We start from the raw sequence: 12,466 nt of genomic DNA, 5'->3' as shown, positions 1-12,466 counted from the left end.
AGTAAATTCAAAACAGATCTCAGTCCCGTTCCTCTAAATTAGAAAATGCTTATCCACACATGAATCTGTGTCCATAACATCTGACTGACTGACAAGTATTTTTGCAATTTTTATATCTGAATAGTCAGGTATCTTCGAAGTGTTCATTGACACTTCACTAAACTCCCATTTTCTTGGTTTTCAGTTAATCATCCTCATTCTTTGTGTGGACTTCTACCCTCGAAGAATCATAGGCAGCATCTCCCAGCTGTGTTTCACAGCTCAGGGACTCTGTGTATGCATTGGAAAATGTTATTAGAGACAGATTGAGACTTCCTTTTATTTTTCTCACCCAGCAACAAATAAATTGCTAAGCTGAAGGCAGCATGAATCTAAGATAATCCCCAAATTGGTTGAGACTTACAGGAAAGGCCCAAAGGATCCTCCGTCTAAGTACAACAGTGTGCAGTGCCTGCTTTCAAGTCATACAGCATGTTTCATAACTCCTATCCCCCTTCAACATTTCAGCTAAAGATGAGGACACACGAACAAATTGCTGTCTGCCAGGAGCTCTGTGGTAACTGCCTCTTCACAGAGAAATAAACTCCTTCAAATTGCTTGGTGTTCATTGTGGTTATGAGCAAGCACACAGTTGCTGCAAACTAGTTGTTAATTTGTTACTTACCACCTGCCTGTCCACACTTACCCTACAGTAAATGTGGTGAAAGTATCAGCGAAAGAGAGATAAATTGTCCCAGGTATCATTTGATGAGTCTGCACAGGACAGTTACTACAGCACATGCTAGCTGCAGATCTGTGTGGGAATGTTAATGCATGTGTATGGATTCATGATCTAACTAAATGATGTGAGTTCCTTGTATAAACACCTGAATGGGTGGTGGATTACTCTGCTTTATACAAGTGCAGCAAACTGCCTATGCTTAGTACACAGGACAGCTGATACAAAGCCCTTGCCATGGTGTAAGATAGTACTTTAGCTTTCTGTGCAATGACTTTTCTATATGGGGAAGTCATCTAAATAAGTTCTTTGTTTTTCAGAGCCAATGAGTATGCATACTTCTCAGGGAAAAAGTAGGCTACAAGCTTTTCTGGAAATCAGTGTTTGTATTTAGTTATCTGAAGGTGATTTTAGAAGCCTTCTTTCAGAAAACCAGCATGAAATCTTTGTCAATTGTATGCAAGCCTACCATTTAGGAGTAACTGACAGAACGGCTGAGACACAAATGTACTGACGACGTGATTTTGATACAGCAGCTTATGTACTCAGGGTCTGTAGTTGTCATGATTGTAAATGCAATGTGATTTAGAAGAGTTTTGTTTCTTCTTTGGATGGGAGGGCTTTCAGGAAAATGTCATTAAGTTGGTTAATGCCTTAGGTTATTTTTTTTTTTACAGGAAAACTAGAGTAAAATTGCTTGTCTTCCATTTCAGACAATCCTTTGAATAATGAAAGTTCTCGAACTCACTCCTCCGTCATTGCAACAAGCAAAATGTCTGTAAAGACCTCAATCTTTCACAAAGATGCTGCTACGCTAGAACCCCCATCTTCTGCTAAAATTACTTTTCAGTGTAAACACACAAGTGCCCTTTCTAACCATGTTTTGAATAATGAAGATTTAGTAGAAGACCTCTCGCAACCAAACACAGAAACAAGACCTGAACTTTCAGTCCATGCTCTTACAAAAGAAAGCACTTACTCGGCAAAGTACCCAAATCCATTCAGCAATAGTACCCATGCAGAAAACTCTCACAAAGAGAGTAACAAGAAAGATACTCTCCCAGTTCCTTCATGTGAAAATAATATTTTTGAGTATGAAGATGATATTTCATCAGTGAGCAGACAGATACCTAGTAGGAAGTATACTAGCATCAGAAAGGCTGAAAAGGATGTCTCTTTTATGCATGTGGGCCGCCACATTGGTGACAGCATGTTGAATAAAAACATATTTAACTTTTCCGATTTGAGCCACTCCAGCCACTCCAAAGGTAAAATGTCCTCTGAAGTAAATGAAAAATCCAGCAGTGCAAGTATAAATAGTTTTTTTCCAGCAACAGTTACAGAAAATTGTGAATTGGTGTCTTGTTCAGGAGGCAGTCGAACTGTGGTACATTCACTTGAAAACAACACTGATGAAGGTGGCCTTAATAAGCTTAAAATTCGGTATGAAGAATTTCAGGAGCATAAGGCAGAAAAGCCAAGCCTCAGTCAACAAGCAGCACATTATATGTTTTTTCCTAGTGTTGTTCTTTCTAATTGTCTCAGTCGACCACAGAAGTTAGCTCCCGTGACATATAAGTTACAGCAAGGCAACAAACAGTCCAGGTTGAAGCTGAATAAAAAGAAACATAGTTTTATCAGTCATCAGGAGCCTGCAGGTGTAAATGATATTGCATCAGTGAAGGAAAGCTGCTATACACAAGGTAATGCTTGTAGTAACATTCCTGATAAGGATAGTGCTTTACCTAGTGACTTAGTTCAAGTTCCTCTTGAGGCTTTTGAAAACAAAATGCCTACAAGTACTGCTAATTATACTGACTGTCAGTTTGCAGATGGATCTCTTGAAACTGAGCAGTCGTTTGGATTATGTGGGAATAAATATACGCTCCGAACAAAACGGAAGGTAAATTACGAGACTGAAGACAGTGAATCAAGCTTTGTCGCACACAACTCAAAAATTAATCTACCTCAACCGATAGAAAGTGTTGAAAGTTCGGATGGGTCTCAGAAGTCTCGAAAGCGTAGAAAACTTTCTAAAAAATTGCCACCTGTTATTATTAAATATATTATAATCAATAGATTTAGAGGGAGAAAAAATATGCTTGTTAAACTAGGGAAAGTAGATTCTAGTGAGGAAAGGGTAGTACTCACAGAGGAAAAGATGAACTTATATAAAAAGCTTGCACCTTTAAAGGACTTTTGGCCAAAAGTCCCTGACTCTCCTGCAACCAAATATCCTATTTATCCACTAACACCAAAGAAAAGTCACAAAAGGAAAGCAAAACATAAGTCAACCAAGAAAAAAGCTGGAAAACCACAAAAAACAGGTAGTAAAAATATTAAAAGAACTTTCTCTTTCAGAAAAAGGACTCATACAATTCTTTCTCCTCCTTTGCCATCCTACAATGCTGAAGCTGAAGACTGTGACTATAATTATAGTGATGTTATGTCTAAGTTAGGTTTTCTTTCTGAGAGAAGCACAAGCCCAGTAAACACATCTCCACCTCGCTGCTGGTCTCCCACTGATCCAAAAGCAGAAGAAATTTTGACGAACCTGGACAGAGAAGCTTTATTTAGTAGGGGGCTCAATATGTACAACAGCAAGACTGTTAATTCTAGTGTAGGAAAAAATAGTCGAGCAAAAACTCAGGTTAAGAAATGTAAAAAGAAATTTGCTAGCCCCACTGTATCTACCAAGAAAAAGAAAAAGATTAATCAGGCTGATAAAACAGCAGATGATGGAAAGAAGAAACCTAGAACAAAACAAAGACAAAAAACAGCTGAAAAAGCATCCTCAAGAAAGCGTGTTGTATTTAAAGATGAAAAAGGAAATACTCGCTCTACTGCAGAAGTGAAGTTTGTGCTGAAACGTCAAGATCTGCCTGAGATTTCTTACAACTCTGTCAACTCGCAGCCACTTCATAACCGGAAAGACAGTCCTCTTCCTGGCTATTCAGCAGGATATCTACCATCAGCACAGCTCCCTTCAGCAGCTGATGCACAAGGTAATTCATCAGGCTGTTTTCATTCATTGATGGAAACTGATAAGCCTGTAGAGGCACAGTGTTTACCTGCTCCACGAGAAGACCCTCATTCATCTCTCGCTTCTACTCCTGTGGCATCTGGAAGGGAAGTACCAAAAATGAGCTCTCAAAGGCCCAGGACTCAAAGTGCTATATTTAGAATGAAGGATTCTCCTCTCATTCAAAACATATTTGATCCATCTAATCACTCAACTCAGGTAACACAGAATGCGCGCATCTCTAAAGATAAGACTTCTGCAAAAGCAGAAGAGAGAAAAAATTTGCAAAACAGATATTTACCACCAGCTGGGAAATTAAATGAAGCTCGTGACTCTTTGGACATAGCAAAGATGGATCAGTTACATGCCACTAACTATCTGCATTGTAAAGACAATCAACAGCAGATTTTTTGTTTACCAGAGGCATCCAAGCATTCTGATCCTTGTTCTTCTATTCTTAAGTCATCTGAGGAAAGCTCTGGGCCACTTCAGTTGCCTAAGAACTGTTTTGTAACGTCTTTGAAGAGTCCAGTGAAACAGTTAAATTGGGATCAAAACCAGAGAGGATTTATTTTGGATATGTCACATTTTAAACCCGAAACAGTAAAACAAAGGTGTCTGTCAGAAACAACCATGCAACCAAAACCCATCTCCCAGTATAAAAGCAGGACTATAGTGGCCCCATCAGCATTCAGTGAAGGACAGTCTGGCCTAGCTGTTTTGAAAGAGTTGCTCCAGAAGAGGCAGCAGAAAGCTCAGAATGCAAATGTTACACAGGAACCATTACCAGCTAAAACACAGCTGAGCAAGAATATACCATGCCCTCTTGAACAGAATAAAGCAATCAAAAGGTCACGGTCAGTCACATCACCAAGAAAATCACGTGCTCCCAGGAATACAAAACCTAAAGAAAAAACACCAAAACTTTCAAAAATGGAGTCTTTAAGCCAGCAGATCACTAGTCGCATTGATCACTCTGTGTCTGATGACAGCCCCATTTTTTTTTCGGACCCTGGTTTTGAAAGCTGCTACTCACTTGAAGACAGCTTGTCTCCAGACCACAATTACAACTTTGATATTAATACTATAGGGCAAACCGGATTTTGCAGTTTTTATTCCGCAAGCCAGTTTGTCCCAGCAGATCAAAATTTGCCCCAAAAATTCTTGAGTGATGCAGTTCAAGATCTTGGTTCTGGACAAACAACAGAAAATGACTTTCTGTGTCATAATGACCAAAAATCTGAGGAAGAAAAGCAGCATTCTTCAAGCACAAGTAAATGGATAAGGTCTGGTTCCCTGAGCCCTGAGCTTTTTGAGAAAACTTCACTGGATAATAATGAGAACCACTGCCATAGCCAATGGAGGAAAAATGTTCATCCTTCAACTTCTAGATCTAGTTCTATTGATACTTCTTGTATGCAAGAGACTGACGTCTGTTTAAATGAAAAGTTCAAATTGAATAGAAATACAGTAAATAAAGACAGATTTCTTAGCCTTCCTCAGCCAACCAGCTCAGATTGGATTCAAAGCCACATTAGAAAAGAAACCACTTTTGAACCCTGTCAACCACTTGATTCAGTTCATACCTCTTTTACATCCATATTGTCTTCTCCTGATGGTGAACTTATAGATGCAGCTTCTGAGGATTTAGAATTATATGTTTCAAGAAACAATGAGGCATTAACTCCAACTCCAGATAGTTCGCCAAGATCAACCAGTTCTCCTTCACAATCAAAGAATGGAAGTTTTACACCTCGTACTGCTCACATTCTTAAGCCTCTCATGTCCCCACCTAGTCGTGAAGAAATCGTGGCAACTTTGCTAGATCATGATCTTGCAGAAACAATTTATCAGGAACCATTTTGCAGCAATCCTTCAGATGCTCCAGAAAAGCCAAGGTACTGTGTTAAATGCGTTTCTGTCTACATATTCTTGTGATTATATTAAATTTAATTTATTCCTGTAAACAATTTTATGCTGTTATGTGGCACAGATGCATGAAAGATCCTATGTGATATACATACATTTGAAGTTGAAAATTACTGTACTTCCCATGCAAATACCCGTTTTCATTCATGACACTGGTTTTTTATTGTTTGATGTTATTGTAGTAAGTGGGAATGTGCCTGTTTGATTTGTAAAAGAAAGATACTGCCCACAGGAATTGCATAGTGAGAAAAATACTTAGCAGCCCTCTACTTGTATATCATCTTGAGGACTGCCTGTAATGCAGTTTAGAGCAAAACAATAATTCAGTCTATTTCTCTTCACAGAGAGATTGGAGGACGGCTTCTCACAGTGGAAACTAGGCTTCCAAATGACCTGCTTGAGTTTGAGGGGGACTTCTCATTAGAAGGTCTACGACTCTGGAAGACTGCGTTTTCAGCAATGACAGAAAGTTCTAGACCAGGGTCTCCTCCCCGTTATGGTCACTCTACTGTTAATAAGAGAGAAAGTAATAGCCATAAAACTAGTGAAGACAAAAAAATAGTCATAATGCCATGCAAGTGTGCTCCAAGCCAACAGCAAGTTCAGATATGGCTTCATGCCAAAGAAGAGTATGAACATTTCAAGAAATTGCCTAAGAATCATCCTGCTGAGCTGGAAAAGGCAGCTGAGAATTTCAGCTCTGCAGCATTGTCTGAAGAGAAATCTATAGAAATAATAAAAGCAGATAAAGATTTTAATTTATCTAGCCTGGAAGATGAAAGACCTATTGTGCCTACAAAGAATTCTCCTGCTTCTTTGGCAGAAACTACAAAACCACAAACCAAGGAAACCTGTGATAAGTCTATAAGCACTATAGGAACTTCTGTAAATACTAAAAATGACATAGACTCTAATAAAACTCTATCTGATAGCAAGACACTTACTACTTCAACACTAGAACATGATAAGGAGGAGGAGGAGGAAGATTATTATGTCAGTTACAGTTCACCAGATTCTCCAGTACTTCCTCCTTGGCAGCAAGTAGCATCTCCAGATCCCAGGCAGTCCAATTTAGAAGACACAGAGTGGAAAAGTCAGGATATTATTTTGTCTTCGGTGGAAGGAAATGATGTAGTACCTGTTGGAAGTGCACAGAAGTCTCCATCCACCCAAGAGGACGTTAGGACATCCTTTGACATGTCTCCACTTCCAGTTAATGAAGATCCTGGAAATTCTGAATCCGTTTGCCTACATAGTACACCCATTGTGCACAGAAAAAATCAAGATGGAGTACCTGAAGTTCTTGGGTTAACTCCTTTATCCGCAGGTAAATCCATTAAGTCATTCTAATAATAACAAAAAAGAATCTGAATATGATATTGCATTTCTTTTGATGTAATGAGAAAATAATTACATCTCCACAAAAATATATTTAAAACTAGTTTTGTAAAGGAAAAGGCCTGTGCATTGTTGTTGAAGTAACTATTGAATTATGAAAACAATCTAGAAGCAGAACACGCTTTTGCTTCCTGATGGCCTCTAGTATCTGAACTCTGAAGTGCTGGTTAAAAACTTAATTTAAAAGTATAGCTTATTTTGGGGATTTTGAAATCTTGTTGGTTATATTGCTTGTATCTTTCCAAACGTAACCTCAGTGTAGAGTGTGAATAGCATTGCAGTGTTCAAGATGATAGTCATGTGAGATTTGGTAACTTACTGGCCTTGTACATTCCTAAATGTCCATAAATACCAAATTGTAATAGCTGTGTTTTGGATTGGACAGAGAATAAAGTTGTATTTGTTTACATATAATATTTGTTTATAATGTTAACCAAATGCCTCTGGTTGTTTCCAGCATGTTGTTTAATGTCTAGACAATATTATTGAGGCTAAGCAGTTTTGCACTCATATGTTTACAGAACCGAAAGCTCAGAAACTGAGCCACAAGAGGGGAAATAATACTGATGGTCTTCGAAGAGTACTTCTAACCACACAAATGAAGGTAAATTAAGATTTTATGTACAGATATATTTTTATTATGCCACACATACACATTTCCATTCTCTTTCTTCTGTGTTGTTTTTTTCTTTCGCTGTTAAGATCTTGAAAATACATTTAAAATGGTAGGGTGCAATTGCTGTAGAATCAGTGTACCCTCAAAGTTAGGAAGAAGAAATCAGTTTAATTTGCAGGGGGGGAAGGGGGGAGTTGAATATTGAGAGTGTGTTCTATGTTTTAGGGTAGTGAGACACTAACGAAACACTAAAGAGACACCATGTAAAGATGTTGTTCTGCTCTTTTAGTTACAACATCCTTTTAAAGTTCTATTGTGATTTCCATTTTATATATATGTGTGTGTGTATATATATACACAGACCTGTGTATATTTATGAATCGGTGTGTGTGTATTAGTTTTCAGACAATGTTGTAAGCATTTTCTGAAAACCATGTAGGCAGTGAATGGCACTGGTATGGTGACAGAATAGAAAGGGAATGGAACGCATAAAATGATCAGACTCACATGTTTTCCTTAAACAGTGTTTCTGCTCCCCATGTTGGAAACAGAACGGTGGGCTAGGTGCATTACTGAAATGACCCAATAGTCTTTTCTTTCGTTCTTAACGTACTGGTATTCACCCCAGTTCAAATGGGTACTTCAGTGTACCCTTAATTCAGTGCCTTAAAAAGTGGTGACTGAAGCAGAGGTTTTTGATAGAATGTTGCTCAAGAGAGCGTAGAGATTTGCTGGTTCCCCTGTCCTCAGGCTTCTAAGAAAGCCAGTATGTGTGGGTTTTGGGGTTTCTTTGTGGGGTTTTGTTTGTTTGTTTGTTTTTGTTTTGTGGTTTGTTTTTTTTTAAAGTATTTCAAACTGCGTCTTGCTTTAATATGAGCTTTCATTTAAAATTATTCTTAAACAGCAGAAAGATACAACTGTTGCTTCCCTGTTGAAAAATGACATAAGGAGATAGTGAAAGTTGGTTTTTTTAGTAATTGTAGTGTAGCATTTGCATTTTCATTGGTAAATTTGTATTTAATATCGCATATGAATTTAGTAACCTGTAGTTTTTTCAATATTATATTGTGCTTTTTTTTCTCCCTCCCCTCCCCCTCCCCAAATAAGAATCAATTTGCTGCCCTTGGCGCTCCAAAGAAAGAGACTTCTCAGATTGAAGGACCATCTTTAAATAACACTTATGGTTTTAAAGTCAGCGTGGAAAACCTGCAGGAAGCAAAATCTTTACATGAGGTAACTTACTGTTACATGTTATTTTATAAAATGATAGTTTATCAGCCCAATTTTATAATAGCAGAATTTAAAAATCTTTTCCTCCTTGGTCCCTGCCTGACTTAAAATTAATTAGTGTGTGATGTCTGCAGCTTTAAGTAGTTGTGTGACTAGTTTCAGCTTGATCTCTAAGTGCCTTTATTTAATAGTATTGAACTAAATTTCACGGTATTTTTGTTAAGAAGGTGGTAAACCTTCCTTTAAAAAATAAAAATAAGAGAAAGATCAGAAGGAAGAAATAGTAAGTTTTGTATAAAAACATTACTGGAAGAACTAGTTGACCATAACTTTCATGGATCATTTCCTTAAGAAACAACGCCTCTGGCATCATTCAGTCAGGCCTCTACATGTTACCTTCTGAACCTGTTGGCCAGTTTCTACTACATTTAACAAAATGGTACATGTCTGAAAGAGTGTGTCTACATATTTCATGTAGATCAGTGGTTGGTCTGGGAAGAGAGATCAAAATTGGTGCTGAAGAAAGGGATGCAATGTGAATATAGTACTGCTGTGTTTGGCTGCTAACTGGTCAGCCAGCATGTGTGTGCTCCCAGACAGTCACCGCATCTGTGGCTTGGAATTAGCTGTTAACCAGTTTACAAATGAGGTGGGGAGATAAAAGTTTTATGCACTGAGTAGATGACATAGGAGAAGCCAACCACAAGAAACTAATGATTTTGCAGGAAATGGAGACAGAGCTTGGTAGTAAAATTTCATTTCAGTGATGGCTGTAGTGATTTAGGCTGCAAATCTAGAGGAAATCAGGCTGCTCCCAGGGCAGCTTACATACTCAGAAATATTTGTAACTTTTCCCTTGTAATCCCTCCAATTTACCCATTAGTCCACATTATCAACTATATTATGCAAGAAAACAGAGCAACAACATAGCATTGAAACAGTATTAAATACTACAGTATTTATTGCAGAGTCAAAACTGTACAATATATAGGGATTAGCATTTTCTTAATGCAAACCATTCTGCAAAAAGCTGTAGCAACGTGATATGGAAGTTCATTAATGCAAGTGAAGGGAAAGTTAGGTATTCTCCATATCATCCTGTAAGTGACTTAGTCTTCATGCTTGTTTGCACATCTTGGGTGAGGGAGGGAAAGGACATAAAGACGAACAGTGATTCTTTGTTTTTCATCAGTCTGGAAATGTAATTCAGCTCAATATGCAAAGCTGTTTGAAAACATTACAGGAATTTACAGTTGTTGAAGTTGAACATTTCTGTTGGTTTGTATTTTCTGCTTTTGATAGAAGAAGATAGTACTCAGAAACAAATACTGAATTTTAATAATTGAGTATAAAAATGTATTAAGTGATTAATCTTTTTTGTAAGAGAATGCTTTTTGCAAAAAAGTGAGATCCAGAGATGCATAGTTAATCACTTCTATTAATTTTCAGGTGTAACCTCTTAGTTACAATATAATATGACCATATAAATGTTTGCAATGAGTTCATTTGCACTAATAATCTTTTAAATTTTTTTAAGAAAGCTCTAAAACGTACTAACTTATTGTATTTATTTGTTGGTAGGTCCAACACCTTACCCTCATCAGTATGGAGTTACATGCTCGAACCAGACGAGATTTGGAACCAGACCCAGAGTTTGATCCAATCTGTGCTTTATTCTATTGCATCTCATCAGACACAGCACTGCCAAATACTGATAAACAGGAAATCACTGGTGCTATAGTGATTGATAGAGACAGGACACTCTCAAGCCAAGGTTCCTATTTCTTTTTTCTTAACATATTTTACAAAAATGTTTATTTCATAGTAATCAAACAGTAGCAAGCAAAATATAATCGAGTACCTATATTACTATTTAGCTCATTTAATTTTGTCTTGTTGACTGTTGGATGAATGGCCATATTAAACATAGAGAGTTTTCCTGCTTATATCTTCCAAAGAACTATTGCATGGGCTGTAAACCACAAATAACACACGCATGTGCAAAATATCTATGCGTACTTGTGGACAAGCTCCTGCAGTGTTCTAAAAGTATAAAGAGGAAAACCTGCCTTTAGTTTCCTACTCAAGTTGCTGACAGCTACAAGTAGAAAATGTTAAAAGCAAGACAGTATGTTTTATATTTTACTTAAGGGTTATTTTTGTGGTTTTATCTGATCCTTTTAGGATCTAAACAGGGGCCCTTATTCTATTGTACCTTTTTGGCTTTGTTTAGACCAGTGATACTCAACCTGTGGCTCTAGAGCCGGATGTGGCTCTTCATGGCCCTACAGGCGGCTCTCGCAATGTAGGCGTCTGATCGGCGCTCCACTCTATCAGGCAGCGCGGGGAGCACTGAGCAAATGGACCAGCAGTGTGGGAGTCGCTGAAGTTCCCCCTCCCATAGGGGGAAAGAAAAGGAGCTGCTGGGATCCCCCCACAGGTAAGAGTAGAGATCACCTCCCACCCAGCAGCCGTGGGGCAGAATGGGGAAAAACTCGCCCTTTTGCCCCTTCCACCCCTCCACCCCACTCCTTCCTAGCAGCCAAAAGGGGTTGAAGACAGAATGCTGCTGGGAGAGAGGATGCTGATGTGTCATGTCGTGATGTATCAATATGTGATGATGTTCAGGCAGCATCATCACGCATTGACGTGTCATGATGGAAAAAAAAAAAAAATCACACTGTTGATACTTGATTTTTATGGTGCTCTACAACTCCATTTAATAAAGAAGTGGCTCTCCAGCTGTTAAAGGTTGAGTACCACTGGTTTAGGCTAGTAAAAAAAACAAAAACAAAACAAAACAAAAACCCCAAACAAAAAAAGTCCTCTTTCTTTCAGGGTTTCTTTGGCATTGTGAATGTGTATTAAACCACAAAATACTGTCTAAAATTTAAGTGTGGACAAAAACCTACCAAAAATAAATTTAGCATTAAGGCAACAGCTCCTTCTTTTACCAGTTTATTTTTCAAAGTATTGTAGATATTTTATAATGTTGAGCTAAGTTCTTATTATTCTCAGTGAAGTTTATTCTGGTATTATATGCTTGTTACTCTCTTCAAAAAAATTATCTCCATTACCTTAGTAAGTGAGATTTTCCACAGTATAGCCACTATGGCTCCCTAGGTGTGTGCCACTGATAAATTATCAAGAAAAAGCTCTCTGTAAAGAGGTCCAATAATATTTTGAAAAACCAAAGGTTTTCTGATCTGTTTTTGTTAGTGAAATAAAATATGTTTAAATGTTATTGTGACATTTCTTGCTTTAATTGATGTGTGCTGTCAATATTTTCTTGGTTAGAACTTTTTGAGTTCCCTGTTGCATGACTTGACATTGAGATACACCTTTTTTTTCCCTTTTTGTATTATTATTGCTTTGTAAGTTACAGTACTCATTCTAACATTTATTTCTGAAAGCACACTTTTTTTGATTCTCAAGATCTTAAGAATGTATCAAAGTAGAATGCCTTTTAAAAACTCCAGATTGTTGCCTTAATCAGAGATATTACTATCTGTTGTATAGAGAAAATGAAAAGACAGAGTATGTATTGCATATT

At 37.6% G+C, this 12,466-nt stretch overlaps 1 protein-coding gene across 6 annotated transcripts in view; it reads left to right on the top strand.

Annotated features, from left to right (window-relative positions):
- The window catches only part of REV3L (REV3 like, DNA directed polymerase zeta catalytic subunit), a 129,925-nt gene that overhangs the window by 83,367 nt on the left and 34,092 nt on the right, over positions 1-12,466 (top strand). For 5 of the 6 annotated variants that reach the window (XM_072855691.1, XM_072855690.1, XM_072855692.1 and 2 more), the window contains 5 exons: positions 1,432-5,638; positions 6,014-6,996; positions 7,589-7,671; positions 8,791-8,916; positions 10,495-10,687. In XM_072855691.1, coding sequence (XP_072711792.1) covers positions 1,432-5,638; positions 6,014-6,996; positions 7,589-7,671; positions 8,791-8,916; positions 10,495-10,687 — 5,592 coding nt within the window. Of the gene's footprint in view, positions 1-1,395; positions 5,639-6,013; positions 6,997-7,588; positions 7,672-8,790; positions 8,917-10,494; positions 10,688-12,466 lie in introns of all 6 variants that reach the window. The other variant, XM_072855694.1, reaches the window with a different exon arrangement.

The sequence above is a fragment of the Ciconia boyciana genome, chromosome 3 (assembly GCF_034638445.1).
Source record: "Ciconia boyciana chromosome 3, ASM3463844v1, whole genome shotgun sequence".
Lineage (NCBI taxonomy): Eukaryota > Metazoa > Chordata > Aves > Ciconiiformes > Ciconiidae > Ciconia > Ciconia boyciana.
This window is presented reverse-complemented; position numbering and strand designations above follow the sequence as displayed.